The 15,111-nt window shown below is 31.9% G+C and overlaps 1 protein-coding gene and 2 long non-coding RNA genes across 3 annotated transcripts; 2 read left to right on the top strand and 1 right to left on the bottom strand.

The window, feature by feature from the left end:
• The first annotated feature begins 1,450 nt into the window (after window positions 1–1,450).
• LOC128178324 (uncharacterized) lies at window positions 1,451–3,719 on the top strand. Its single transcript, XR_008242939.1, has 3 exons — window positions 1,451–1,504; window positions 3,124–3,230; window positions 3,524–3,719. It is a non-coding gene; the product is annotated as an uncharacterized LOC128178324 (long non-coding RNA).
• Window positions 3,720–5,945: 2,226 nt separating this feature from the next.
• Window positions 5,946–6,614, top strand: LOC128177748 (uncharacterized). Its single transcript, XR_008242872.1, has 2 exons — window positions 5,946–6,073; window positions 6,166–6,614. It is a non-coding gene; the product is annotated as an uncharacterized LOC128177748 (long non-coding RNA).
• Window positions 6,615–7,636: 1,022 nt separating this feature from the next.
• Window positions 7,637–14,942, bottom strand: LOC128178512 (nucleolar and spindle-associated protein 1-like). The gene is made up of 9 exons (XM_052845718.1): window positions 14,784–14,942; window positions 14,496–14,564; window positions 13,311–13,553; window positions 12,952–13,105; window positions 12,533–12,643; window positions 12,188–12,390; window positions 11,530–11,755; window positions 10,177–10,378; window positions 7,637–8,650 (listed from the first exon to the last, which is right to left on the bottom strand). The coding sequence occupies exons 1-9, from the start codon at window positions 14,865–14,867 to the stop codon at window positions 8,566–8,568; spliced, it is 1,377 nt and encodes a 458-aa protein (XP_052701678.1). The 5' UTR covers window positions 14,868–14,942; the 3' UTR covers window positions 7,637–8,565.
• Window positions 14,943–15,111: the final 169 nt, after the last annotated feature.

The following is a 15,111-nucleotide window of genomic DNA, read 5'->3' as shown; positions in this document are numbered from 1 at the left end:
AACAAATTACTGAATAATCATTTTATAAGATTTTACGTTTCACAACAATATCACGAATTTCTAGAAGATATAAAAAATATTTCGATAATATTCTAAAGAAATATAAGATCGAAATACAGTATATATGGGCCTATTGGTTTTTCAAAATAGGTATAAGAAATGACTCAGGAACAAGATTTTGACAAATGTTGTTTTTCGATAAAATATATGTATATGGTGAAAAAGTAAAAATTTACAAACTTTTCAGTGGTATCACTGTACGTAACGTCGGATAGAGCGTTCAATGCATATTTCAAGACTGACTGATATTTTTTAAAGCTGCTTGGTCCGATTTTTTTGTTTTTACAGTATCAACATTTTTTCCATACAAATCATTTATCTTACAAAGTTATGGACTTTCTCATATTTACACCAGCAGAATCAGTCTCCTTTCAAAGTTAGAAATATTCAAAGTAAATAAAAATAATTTCTTTTTGGGCAAACAAAAAAACAAGCATCACGGGAATGTTTAGAAAATGAAACTGCTTGGTTTCGTCCCCCGAATGATTGGGGTTATTCAACCCGCATGCTATGCATTGATTGTAAAGAAAGCAGACTTCAGAAATATTAGCGAACAAAACGTATACATGTTTATTTGTAATTTGTCTGATCATTTTGACCTTTTTTAAAGCGATGTCAAATTTGAAATACAACCATACCCGTCTCGTCGTCAGGGGTGAAATTTAACATGAGGCGAAATAACGCGGTACCTTTTAATGTCGTTTGTTTTGTTAGCAAATTTTGTACGTATTTTTCTTCATTGAAATTTGGCATAATTGACGGGTAAAACTACTGCAATGTCTATTATTGTACATATACTAAGCATAGCAATTGTTTAAAAGCGTGCATAAAATTTGATATAAAATCGGACCAAGCAGCTTTAATAATTGTAGTGGCCATCCATCAGTCTTCAATGCACTGATGATACCTCACCTATACATGTTTGTTTTAACTCCATCACTTTATTTATTCTAAGTTTTTTTTTCATTTGTGTCGAGTGATTTATTTTTTATTGATTATATAAATTTCTCTAGGCTTTTCTTCTCATAACGTTTTTTCTATATATACTGGAGAGTACCTATCTGAAGTTTGCATATTTTTCGTTGGTTTAATCTTACTTAATGGATAGTTTGGCACAAAAACAATAAAGGAGTCAGCATATATTCGATGAGGTGCGTATCCAGGAAATATATATTTTTTTTAAATTGGCCTTTAACGTTTTCAGTTATAGACAAATTTCTTAAATACTGCGCTAATTTGATGCTGGTTCAATTCATTTAGGATATAGGGAATTACTATTTGTTGTTGGTATTTTTTCTGTAATTGTCTCTTTCAATAACTGTGAAATAAATCGTGCACACCCTTCTGTTGTTGTCGTGGTCGCATAAACACTTTTGTATTGTAAAATTATGAGAGGTCATTTCAAGACTTTAAGTAACGTTGATGCGATGGCTACCAAAGGAAGGTAAGGGTTTTTAAAGCTTTCATTTTTCCACATTCTTAGTGTATTAAAAAGTGCATTAAAATTAAAGGATTTAAGAAGAATGATTTTTCACAATTTACACTGTCCGTTTTAGTTCAATTCACAAAGTTTGTTAAGATTATATGGTAAACATAGGTTCTTGGGACGAGAAAATTCGAACTAGCACAGGTATGCATAATTAAAGACCCTAGTAAATACGGGACTGTATGCATAATTAAAGACCCTAGTAAATACTGGACTGTATGCATAATTAAAGACCCTAGTAAATACTGGACTGATAATTATCGGACCAGTCGCCCCAATGACACGATATCTAATAGGATATAATATGTAAACGGTGTGACCGTTGGACCGAGCGCAGATTTAACACAGTGCAGTTTGATTTTTGTATAATAAAATCTATTTAAAACGCACACAGTAGGATCCGCCAGCATGATTGCCTTCTCAAATCATTCGTCAGAGTTAAACTAAATGTCGCGTGCTCAGTCTATATTATGACGTCATATTTCAGACGTAAAACGTCTTCGGAAATAGCCGAAGAGACTAACGTGATTCGGAATTTTTCTTTCTTCTTTCATTGTTCATCAATTTAATTCATATGAATGCCAATGTAATAAAATTGAATACTTTATTCAGAATCTTAAAGATCAGTTCCTTGGCGTTAATGTTTTCATTTTCCATCTGATAATTTGATAAGACATACATAGAGCAAGTCGTGTTTCTTGATTGAAGCACTATTAAAACTTATTTGTTTTCTTTTTTAATTTCTTTTAATTCAAATTACCTTCTATTGAAACATTGGAACTTATTAAATCGAGTTTAGGGGCAATAAACACCGATAACTACCAGTCAATCAATGATCGAACTAACTTTTTAAAAACAAAATGGCGGCCAATATGGCGGCGCCCATGGCTGGAAGAAAATTTTCTGGGCCTTAGTACCCCTGATTCAACTTTCATTTTTCACTGATTTTCTTATATATACGTGTTACCATTAATCCTCGCTTCGCGAGGCGGGCTTCGCCCGCCTCTCGCTGCGCTCGGTATTATATACTAGACTAAGTAAAAGCCTGAAAATATCTTATTTTATTGTACCCGGTAAATATGGTCCAAGCCTCTGAATTTCTATCAGTAAGCTGCTAAATGTAATGGGAAGAGATAGATATATACCCTATCTATATATAGATACACCAGGTGTATTTATATACAGATAGGGTATGTATCTCTCTTCCCATCACATTTGACAGCTTATTGATAGAAATTCAGAGGCCTGTGATATGGTTAACCATGAAATGATATAATTATATGAAATGTACAGTGTATCAGATGCACCAATATATATAAAAATATAAAGGCTTTAAGTGACAAAGATTTCTTACGGATCTAATCAGTTTTTAATTTCGAAGGATCAATCTTTTAAACAGAAGGGCTACAGAAAAAAACATTTAAATTAATTAAAAGTTCAGCACTACATCACGTACATTTTATTGTTTCAAAAACCATTCACCAATAACCTGTGCATTTTTACATACTACCAGGTCCAATATCTTTCATTGTAAACATCTTATAATGTTTTTAATAAATTAATATCTTTATTTACAGGAATGTATTAGTCTTATTTGAGAGTTTGGCAGGAACAAAGCATAAATATGTTCGTATAAGACCAAAAATAGATGGTCCTGGAGAAGCTGTGATGTTTGATCCATTAGGTGAGTCATTATAAAAAGACCATATTTGTCACTTGCATATTTTTATTATTTTAGGTTAAGACTTGTAATATAAATTAACCCCAAAATTATGTTTAATCTAAACAATATTTATTCAGTGATTTGTATACATCATAAACAATCTAATTGACATGTACATTACAGCAACAATGCTTAAAAATATGTTAATTAATTTAGTTCATTAGCATAACATCACATATTTTACAGTCAAATTAGATTTTGTCTATATTGTTTAATTTCTATATAATTGTTATATTCTATTCTCTGTTTTTCAGTACAAGAAAAAGTCCTGTACAGAGAAATAAAGAAACTCAAGACAATGAAAGACAAAAAGCCTTCAAAGTCAAAATCAAAATGAAAAAAATGCATTAGTGACAAATCTGAAGTGTGTGAGAATAAACAGTGTGTGATGTTGTTGATGGAAGCAAATAACATGTTATTAAAATTATGAATAAACATGTAAAATTTAAATGTTTAATATTTCATTTTTTCCTACATTTTTAAAGGTCATTGAAATGAACAAGAGAGCATGGCATGTATTACTAGAAGTAACATAGGAAGCAGGTCTAGATCTATTAAAGAGTTTTACTTACAGGCCAGAAAAATAGGATGCAGTTATCTCAAGGTTTAGTATAAGTCATCAAACATAAAATTCATGAACTTTTACAATACTGTGTACAATGTAGCTGCAATAATGTAGCTCGCTCTCTCTCTCTCTCTCTCTCTCTCTCTCTCTCTCTCTCTCTCTCTCTCTCTCTCTCTCCATATTTGGCGGGGAAGGACGTTTAATGTAAAAAAAAAAAAATAAAATCAAAATCACACATTAAGAATGTGAAGCAATGTATTTCATTAATGAATTAAATATAAATCAATATTGAAATAAAACCCATTTGAATTGATAAAAATGCTAGCATTTGAACAATTTGAGATCAGAAATAATTATCTCGTAATAACATGTATATGATAATTTTTCTCAGAAATGTGAGGCAATTATCTTATAATAACGAGATATTTTCTTGAATTTACGAGATGATTTTAACGTACATGTAATTGCGAGATCTTTTCTCATAATAACAAGATTTACTATTTTGTAATTACGAGATTTCTTACTGTTATTAGGAAACACGCGACAACTCCATACACCCAAAAACACGTCGCGCAAAAAAGTGCGGAAAACTGAATTTTATTTAATCAAATTGAACTGAAGTTAGTACAATTCAGTAACATATTTCTATGCACCATGATAATCTCGTTATTATAGGCCTATATATGGTACCATTCGTCCCTCTTACAAATGTCTAAGTACTGTTGGTGTAAAAAAATTGACGGGCTTCGTTGGTCCAAAAGAGAAAAGTTTCCCTAGCTGCAGAAAACTCTGAAGCGGGAAGAGTTATAACAAGTAGCCAGTTTTCTCCAAAAAGATACCAGTTTTCCGGGTGGAAAAGTTGTAACAGATGCCCGGGCATAAAATATCTTCGCAGTATATATTTGTTTTGATCTTATAAAAGCATTTAAAACTAACTCTTTTGAACAGAATTTTGAGAGTACAAGGAAAAGGGTTAAGACAAAGAAACAGAGAAGAAATATAAATTTTGGCTTTGAGCGCGATGTTTGAATTTTTATATTATCTAGCTGCAGGTCTGTAGCTCCCGGTGTGGAAAAAAATCGGATGGACGACCTGGGGTCCATCCGATTTTTTTCAAACCGGGAGCTACAGACGACCTGGGGTCCATCCGATTTTTTTCACACCGGGTGCTACAGACCTGCAGCAATATATTATCTTGCATTAATTGATTGAGCCTAGACATTGTGAGATTTTGCTTTAAAAAATCATGAAGGTTTCTGAACCGCTCCGCTCAACATAAAGATAGAACCATTTTAACAAGACCTTGGACTTTCAGGTATATAGATAGAAGTAGCTATCTATTTCCAGAAGCAGGTTCAAGCGAAATGTGCACAGATTATATAGTCTTAGCTCAAAAGCCAGACAAATCTTGTTGATTTCAAAGGGCCATGACCAAGTGGCCAGTGATGAAATAGACAGACCTACGTCACATTACTGTTTGACACAACTACACAAAGTCCAAGCTCAGCGGATCAGAAACCCGCATGATTTTGGAAGATGGCGCGGGAGGTTAAACGTATCTCTTTTCATAATAAATATTTCCCTGTAATATATAAACGATAACTATGGTATAGGGAAATAAAAATATTTCTATCGGCAGACGTCTGTGGTGAAAAGTACATGTACTATCATTACTTTGTAATAATCATCACAAAAAAGGAAAGAAAGTTCCTCCAATCTACTTTTCCCGATTTACCGAGCTAGATAACGAATAGTTCTAAGTTTTAGTATTCTGTTAGGCACTAATTAATACACTTCATCAATAATTATTAACTAATGTAGGAATTTAAAAAAACCCGCAAATAAAAAAGTAAGAAGACGAAAGAGATTCCCATTAAGATGGGGGAGTCCCCGAGATTATTCAGACAGCTTTCAATTTTAAAAATATCATACACATACACAACTCATTAATCATATGACTCCCATTCCCTAACATTATTTTAGTAAGCGACTGATCCTCATCGAAATAAGTTATAAAAAACTTTTTTCTATTGTTTTTGTCAATACATGAATACAGAAGGGGAGCGCTTTACATATTTTCAAATTGATATATAGGTCTATTCCTACGTGTCATTTTTTGAGTTACCTCCCGTAGTATAAACAAAGAAATAGGTCGTACTCTGCAACCATGACATGATAATAGAGAGACTAATTTTGTTTGGAGCGAAAGCAGTGTGTACGGTTGTGTGTATTGAATGAGGTAAGTTAGTCGTATTTTTCACCATCAACAATCGACATCTGGTAGTAATTTTGTGTACGGATCGATTTAACGGCTGTATTTCCTTTTCACAGAGCAAGATGGGCGACTGTGCCTTGTTATGGAGTGTGATGTGGGCAGTGATTCTGATCGTGTTTGGCTGGCCGATTGGACTGATCTGCGCGTTATTTTACTGTCTGCTCAGCCCGTGCGCCGCGTGTTGCCACGGCTGTACCGAGCTTATCAATCTGTTGGACCGTGGCGTCAAGCTACCTCTGACTTGTTCACAGAATATGGTGACGGGGAAGTCGATGTGTTAAACATGTTGGATGTATAAATCCCAAGTTCTTAACTCTTCTCATATTATGACGCTTCTCATATAACGATGTACCCGAAATCTTGCATGCATTTTGTACAATAGATGTATTTATAAAGGGAAATGTATTACGTGTCACTTTTAAAAGATTTTTTTTTTGAGGATGTAATTCTCAATGTATTTATATTTAATATGTATTTGTTAAAAATAAAGAACTCCTTTTTAATATTAACTATTAAGTTCAGTACTTGTATGATATGTGTTGTTTACATTAGACTAATTTGACGAGAGGCCCATGGGCCACATCGCTGAATTGAACAACAGTGTATAAATATAGGAGGATGCTTGCATATTATTGTCACAAATTGTAGCTTTGTAGTTCTTGAGAAGAAGATTTTAAAACATTTTCCCAGTTAAGTTAAACTTTGAACCCTTCTTTGGGCCCCAATTTTAGGGTGACAATTTTAACACAACTTTGAATCTTAACTACATATGCAATCATCAATATAAATATTGACATTTTTGGTAAAGTGGTTCTTCAGAAATATGCACCCTATTTTCACTGTATCGCAATTATCCATAAGGATGCTTTGTACCAAGTTTGGTTAAATTTGGCCAAGTGGTTTTAGAAGTTAAAAATGTAAAAAGTTTACAGAGGAACAATGGATAATAGATGATTAGAAAAGTTCACTTTAACCTTGGTTCAGGTGAGCTAAAAGGTTGACTGAGATATGAACTTGGTTGGTCACATGATCATATCCAGGGAAGCCCAAAGGGCTTCTCATCAGATTTGATCACATGCCGACCAAGTTCATATCCTGCTGAACTTTTAATGCTACTGTTTATTACTTATATTTACATTTGAAAAAGGCAATTCATTGAGAATTATTAAAATTACCACGTTTTTATATTTACAATAATCCAACCATCATTTGACAAGTGTGTGCAAAAGTCATTGTGATGTCATGAAAAAGTTTTCACTTTTCTATAGGTTCATATAAGGAAACATATTTGCAAATGTAAATATATAACAAAGAGTTGTGTGCTCTGTTTAATATGAATTATAACTTGGCAACTTGCTCTCAAAATTTGGTAAATTATTAGAAATGCCTCAATTAATCAGTTAAAATCTAAAATGAAAATTTTCAGCTCTATTCAAGACCAAGTCCTTTAACTAATACGATACCAATTGATAATAGCATTCAGAATTAATACACGCAATTGATAAAAAGAATAAAAGAAGCCCAGTCTTAACCAAATAATAGACAATTTATTGCAGATTTAAAAGAAAATTTAAAAATATCTAACAATGAATGAATAAAATCAAAATTATTAGATTTGTTTTAATAATATCCCATTTCTTCCCTTTTTGGAAAATAAAAGTTTCAATAAAACCATCTTTATCAACATGTTTTAAAAATCCCTTAATTTATCGTTAAGTTTTTCAATATCAACATATGTTTTATAGCATGCATTTATAACATAGCTGTCAAAGTGAAACACGTAGTACAATAGTACCTGGTAGAACAGAAGTACCAGGGTACCTGCTCTGTATAATAAACACTTCTGCATTTGATTAATACAAAACAAGACAATGAAACAGTATTGTGAGCATTGACTTGCAGCAAGATTTCAATGTACTGAAAGATACACAAAATGACATTACACAATAAACATTTGTGAATGCCAAGTTCAAAGTTAGTGTACACACAGAACAGATACATTAGGGTTGTTTATCAAACACAGATATTTACATACATACATCTAATTTTCTACATACATGGTATATTATATACAATTTTGAATAAATGTGGTATTTATTCATTTGATACAAAAGTGGCCTTTTAAATGGCCTTTTATTGTGATGAAACTAAGAAGAAATGAAAAATTATGAAAAAGGTAGAAAGACAGAAAGACAAGAGGAGAAAATGCATAGGACAGGTTTCACACCATATTTTCCTCTAAGTAAGCCTGATCAAATCTTAAGTAAGACTAATAAATATATACTATTTTTTCCTACAGGTTTCTTTTGAAAATATTCCTTTGCATCGATTTTCCATGGAGATAGAGGCAAATGATGCAAATGATGCAAATGATGCAAATGATACGATGAACAAGGGCTGATGAATTTAACACAAATAAGGAGACTAGGGTCACTTGGATTTTTTTCATTTGAAATTTAAACTTTGAGTCCTCTTCTTTCTAAAGTAGAGTTGAACTTAGCACTAGATCTTTTTGCTGCCATCAGTTTTCTTCTGTCATCACTGAAACACAGAAATATTATCAGACAAAAAGTCAAAGTTACAAAATAAAAGTTTACATGTTTATTTTGGGTAGGTAACTCATTTTTGATCAATGATATGCAGTTGTAAAGAGTAGATGGTCAATATTAAAAAATAATCTTTTTAAATTTTGCACAAAAGAATTTTCCAGTTTGAATAATTTCCTTTAATAAAACTAAAATCTACTGCAATATTTATTGTATATTAATTTTCACTATTCAGTATTAATATTTATCAAAATTTATTAGTTTTATACAGTATAAAATGGTTTAGGACAGTTTACACTTTTTTTTTAAATATAAAACCATTATAAAATTGTTAACCATTTTATATTATATAAAACTAATTAATATTGAATTCATTCCTTAAATAAAGGTTGGTTTATATGAGGCGCCGTTTTAATATTTTTGAGGTATTTTCTGATATCAAAAAATAAATATTTGATATCAATAATTCGAATTTTGGATATCAAAAAATAATTCTTGATATCAATAAATAATTCTTAATATCAAAAAAATCTATTTTGTGATATCAGAAAATCATTTTTTGATATCACAAATTCGAATTCTTGATATCAAAAAATGATTTTCTGATATCACAAAATAGATTTTTTGATATCAAGAATTAAAGTTGATTTTTTGATATCAAAAAATTGAATTCTTGATATCACAAAATCATTTTTGATATCAAAAAATCATTTACATTTTCTGATATCAGAAAATCTATTTTTTGATATCAGAAAATAAGACTTACATAAAATTATTATCAACTTAATGAATGCTCCCTGTAATGCAACTTTTGTAATTTGTAAGAAAATGTGTTTCAAGCCTGTAGATGTCTCTTAAGAATAATAATGAATGCCTTATTTTAAACCTGGTTTCATTCTGGCAAGTTTTGCCACATAAACAATGATCAACACTGCTTTCTTTGCGATTTGCTGTGACTATTGAAAAATGATGGCCTCGCATAATATAAAGAGTTATACAGGCGTACAGTTAGCGCTTTCAATACATAAGACCAGAATTATCAAGAACACTTATTAAATTTTACATTAAAATAAATAAAAGACAACAAATATTTAAATGCAAATCTGGCTCTGTAGTTCGGCAATTTAATTTTGGGTCAAGGGAGTATTCATTAAATAGGTGAAATTTATTCGCCATTTTCTTTGAATTTCTGATATCAGAAAATATTATTCTTGATATCAAAAAATCAGTTTGAATTTCTGATATCAAAAAATCATTTTCTGATATCCAAAAATCGAATTTCTGATATCAGAAAATGATTTTTTGATATCAGAAAATCGATTTTTGGATATCAGAAAATGGATCGTATTTTCCAATATCAAGAATTCGAATTTCTGATATCAAAAAATCATTTCCTGATATCAGAAATTCGAATTCTTGATATCAAAAAATCATTTTCTGATATCAGAAAATACCTCAAAAATATTAAAATGGCGCCCCATAGGTTTACAGATGTTCATCAATTTTGAGAAAATTTTTTACCGTGTCTGTGTTGAAGGGGTCTTGACACTGGTATGGCTACCTTTGCTGAATGCTGTCTGACTGTTCAATGGCTTCAGCTTTCCTTTGTGTGCCTTCCATGTAATTGGTCGAGCCAAACTGGCCTGAAGATCAAAGGATTTTTTGGCTGACATAGATCCATTGAGGGTGTTGTTAAGTGAGGCATTAAATTTAAATGGTGTGGCTGAAACACAAAAACAGGATGAGTATCGAAGATGAAAACGAAAAATTGATCAAATAATTCTCAACTTATATTTAACTGGGTCATGGAGAAAGGAAGAGATCCAATGATACAGGTCTTGCCATATTTGTTATATTAAATCCATGTTTATAATTGGTTGAATTGATATAAAACAATAAACTGTCATGTTCATCTAATTCAGTAATTGTCATTCCATTTTTTGTTATTTATATCATTCACTAAGATATGTACAGCCTAAATACTGTTGATTTAAAATAGAGCTGTCACATTTCCAAAAATTAAACTTGATGATTTGGACTTGAAAAAAAAACTTTTTATGAATTTGAAAAAGAACATTATGACTATGATTCAGTCATGACAAAGGTGTATATAAAATAGACCTATCATTGGCACTTTGCATGTTACAGTTTATATCATCCTCTGCTTATGTGACCAATGTTTTATCAGTGATGAAGCTACCTGGTAAATGCTCATCTAGATGAATATTTAAGTTTGATCAGACATTGTAAGTCTACACATTTGAATTTCACTGCCATTTTGGATTGCATGTAAAAACAATTCTTAAATGAAAATGGGACCCAAAATGAAAAAAGGGAACTTGCACCAAAATGAACAACTTTTACTAAGGTTTTCATAATGTAGGGGAACAGTGACAGCCCTATTTTATAATGTACTACTATAGCATTGAATCATGATTTTTTGAAGTATACACTCTCATAACTGCAGCAGTGTGTACATACAAATTGAGTAACGCGCGTTAGCGCGTTATGAAAATTTGTATGCACACACCGCTGCAGTTATGAGAGTGTATACTTCAAAAAATCATGATTTTATGCTTGTATTTACATTTTTTCACTTCTTGCCTTGTCTGCAAATGTGATTCATACCTTAAAATTCCTATCTTATACTAAGGGTAAGTTAATATTAATGGAAGAACCACAGTAACAGAAACAAGCGTGAACTTTGATTTCCGCTTGTGACGTTGCAGTTTACAGCCTTCAACGTTTGTGACGTCATAATAAAACTTGTCAATTTGACAGTTGACTACTTGTTGCATTTAGAGGCATTTGAAGATCACAGAATTGAATGGAAAAACACAGTAGAATGTAAATATATGTATTTGGAAGGCTTACTCTTGGACTTGCTGATAGCTGAACCTGCAGACTTTCTTGTGGGAGCAGGTGAGATAAAGTTCAGGTCCATGTTTTTGGTGGAGAACACTGTTGGTTTGAACGGCTTGGCAGCAGAACTGGTTCTTGGGGACTTCCTGTTTTCTGAGAAGTTCAGTTTCATGTCTTTTGTTGACAGAACAGTGGGTTTAAAGGGCGCAGTATTTGGTGTTTTGGTGATAAAAGTTTTCTAAAAAAGAAATTATTTATTGCATGAATGTACATTTACCAGGATTTCTTTACTAATGCTAAAGAAAATAAATTTCATTTTAAAAAGCGCAAAAACAATAATAAGTTAACTGTTGAATGATGCACAGTAACATAGTAATGCTTGTAGACTTGACATTTCATTTAAATTTCATAATTGTTTTTAGCAAGAAATGGTTGGTCTTTTAATATATAGCTGCATAGCAGAATATTAGAAATACCAGTAACAAACTGCATACTAACAAGTTTTGGTAGAACCTTTTTATATTAACAAAATAACTTTGGCCAGTGAAAATATGTGAATAAGAGAAATAAAAGTTTGAGACCTATGCATGAAAATATCTTCTAATAATTGATTGATAGGATTGCAACATTATTACACAGTGTGTCACAGACATGTACATGTGTGTGGTACCTTTTGGTCTCCTGTCCCTGTTGGCGTCTTGTAGCTCTTTAACTTGTCAACCATAGCCAGGGTGTCGGACAGAATCTTTTTAGTTTTCTTCACAGACTCGGTGTAGTCATCATTCCGCTTTCTTTTTTTGGCCAGGTATTCATCAATGGACTCCATCTTCTCAAAATTCTTCTCATGGATTTTCTTCCAGTCTTTGTTTTTTCCTGCAAGCAACCACTCTGGTTAAATCCATGCATCTTAAATATACTACCAAACTCATTTATAATAGAATTATTCATCACAAGCAACATATCAATATAATTTGATAAATGGACCTCTGGTGAAGGAGAAATAACAATGCAGTACCTGGTGTTAAAACCTTGGACTCTGATTCTGTCTCTTGTTTCCTCTTAGCAAGAAAGGCAGCAAATCGGGGAATTTGAGTCTTGTTTTCATTCTCCTTTGGTGTCTTAGATTCTTTAAAATACAGTTGGATAATTTCATACCAAGCTTTCTTTGCATTTCTTAGTTTCTTAAAAACTTCTGTGAACTATTCAGTACAATTACATACAATTGAAATTGGTTTAAGTTTTAATCACAGATCTTTGGAAGATACAGTATGTTCACATTAAAGCTTCACTGTATGTAAATCATTACATGCATTTATTTTTCTGAGACCTAAGAATCTTAGGTCTCAGAAAAATAAATGCATGTAAGGCTAAGATAATACATATCCCGTTAATAATTATGCTAATTTTAAAGAATTTTAAAAGACAGCTATATACCTGTTTTTTTGTTATTTGCTGGCTTCTTCCCAGACTGTGGAGTCTTGACAACAAATGTACTTCTCCTAGTATGCTCCACTTCTGGTGCCTTGTCTGTATGAAGCTCTGGAGTAGGAACCTTCTCAAATGTGGACCTCCGTCTTTTCGTCTGTGGCTGAGTTGAAGAGAGTTAGGTTATTTACTGTATTATACACACAGAGAATAAGCAAAAAAGCATAATCAATTCATTCAATTGCTTATCAATTGTTTTCAATTTATTTTCAAAACATTCTGGCAACCACAAAAGGTAAAAATTTTTAAAATAATAAGAGTTGAGCACGCAGGACAAGACTGAATTCTATCTATAATTCTACATGTACCTCTGGAGTGGGTTCGTCTGGAATTCTTGTGTGTTCATTGACAAACGAATTCACAGCAGCGGTGTCTTTAGAAACAGGTTTTGCAGGAGTCTTGGAGATTGGTTTTGGTGAGTTGATACTTTTAGGGGTACTAAGGCCCTTCACCACAGTAGGTGTTTTGGTGGTACTTGGTGTTTTGACAGTCTTAGGCGTCTTTGTGGCTTTTGATGTCGTAGACTTTGGTTCCAAGGCATGTATTGCTAACTAAACAATAAAATGGAAAACTGTACGTTTATTGAAAAACTTCAGGAGTTTGCAGTTTTATCAGACATAGCCTATGAAATACCTTCTGTGAGGTTGTGAAGCTGTTGTTACTGCTTTGTAGATCATTGTAAATAAAACTGCAGACTCCAACAAATTAAGCATACAGACAATAATATAGTTTCCTGTTATGTAAAATTCATTGGTCAGGATGACATTTTGTATTGATTTCATCATTCATCAAGTGTAATGCAGAATAATATGACGATCTGTGCTAATGAAAAAATATTGAATAATGAATTATAATGTCAAATATTACATTGAAACATAAATTGTAACATATTTTCAAAACAATTTTTTAAAAGCTTGTGACAGTCCTTCATAATTCATGTAAGGAAATTCAGTCTAAACATCTAATATTAGCGTGTCTTGCCCACTTCAATTTTGCAGTTTATTCATCATTCTTCAGTACTATTTCCAACAATTTATACAACTGGTATATCAGTTTTATTATTTTTGCTCATCAGTCATCATATTTAGGAAGCTTGAATGATGCAGGGCACAGTTTAACATATTGATTTAAACCTTTAAAAGGACTCTAAGGGAACTCTTTGTTTTTAAAGTTACAAAAAATTGCAGTTTGACACAAATACACCAGCTGGATTAATTATTGGAATAATCTTTGGTAAAGAGAAATGCATACATTAATTTGAATGATATTAGCCATGATTGATTAGAAGGATAATCAAGCTGCAAAATAGACATGGTAAGACTCCTGTATTATGCAACAATTTTTGCAACAAGCAACCAGGGCTTAATTAATTTCCAGGAATAAATAAAAACTCTCCTGAGATGCAGTAAGACATCAGTATAAATACCAAGCTGAGCTAAATGTCTAACAAAATTAACACCATTTGACCGTTGACAACATGCACAAAATTATACCTGCTGTTCTATCTGGTTCACTGCTGCAGACTTGAAATGGTCCATTAAGGCCTCTCTTAGTTTGTTAAGCTATAAAAAGAAATAACATTAATAGAATGCTTTTGTAATGAATTAAATGCAAAATGATATTGTATGTTTTTCTTAAAATTATGCAACTCTTTTTCTCTTGCGTGTTTTTTTAACATGTCTAATGTTGAAAATTGATCATTCATCAGAGCTGTTCATGATCACGATTATGACGATCATAATATACAGTGAATCTGACTGATCCACTGTATTGAAACTTACTTTCATGTTAGCTTTAATGCCATTCTGCTTAGCTAATTTCTGCAGCTCATTATACTTCATACTTTCCAATTTTTTGGCATCCATCGTTGATTTTTTTTGTTTTTGCTATTTTCCTGTAAGTTGAAATGGCCGCCTTGTTTTGAAAATGAATCTACGAGATTTCATTGGTCGATAGGGTTAATTTGGTCAAGACGTACGTATTTTTATTCGTATTTTACTCGTTCAGCTTACATTAAATATTTGATTGCATTTCAAGAATCAATCGCCAAGTTTATATAAAAAAATATTTAAATTGGCAAAATACATATTCATTGATTAAAATTTATTT

This window comes from Crassostrea angulata, chromosome 3 (genome assembly GCF_025612915.1).
Source record: "Crassostrea angulata isolate pt1a10 chromosome 3, ASM2561291v2, whole genome shotgun sequence".
Taxonomy (NCBI): domain Eukaryota; kingdom Metazoa; phylum Mollusca; class Bivalvia; order Ostreida; family Ostreidae; genus Magallana; species Magallana angulata.
Note: the sequence above shows the minus strand (reverse complement) of the source record. Positions and strands in the feature narration are given on the sequence as shown.

Bases quoted from the DNA above. Each gene is read 5' to 3' on its own strand.
- LOC128178512 (XM_052845718.1), bottom strand. From the start codon at position 14,867: ATGGATGCCAAAAAATTGGAAAGTATGAAGTATAATGAGCTGCAGAAA. The intron at 14,565-14,783 runs GTAAGTTTCAAT...TTCTTTTTATAG, and splicing joins GCATTAAAGCTAACATGAAA to CTTAACAAACTAAGAGAGGC. The intron at 8,651-10,176 runs GTAAAAAATTTT...TCTGTGTTTCAG, and splicing joins ACCCCTTCAACACAGACACG to TGATGACAGAAGAAAACTGA.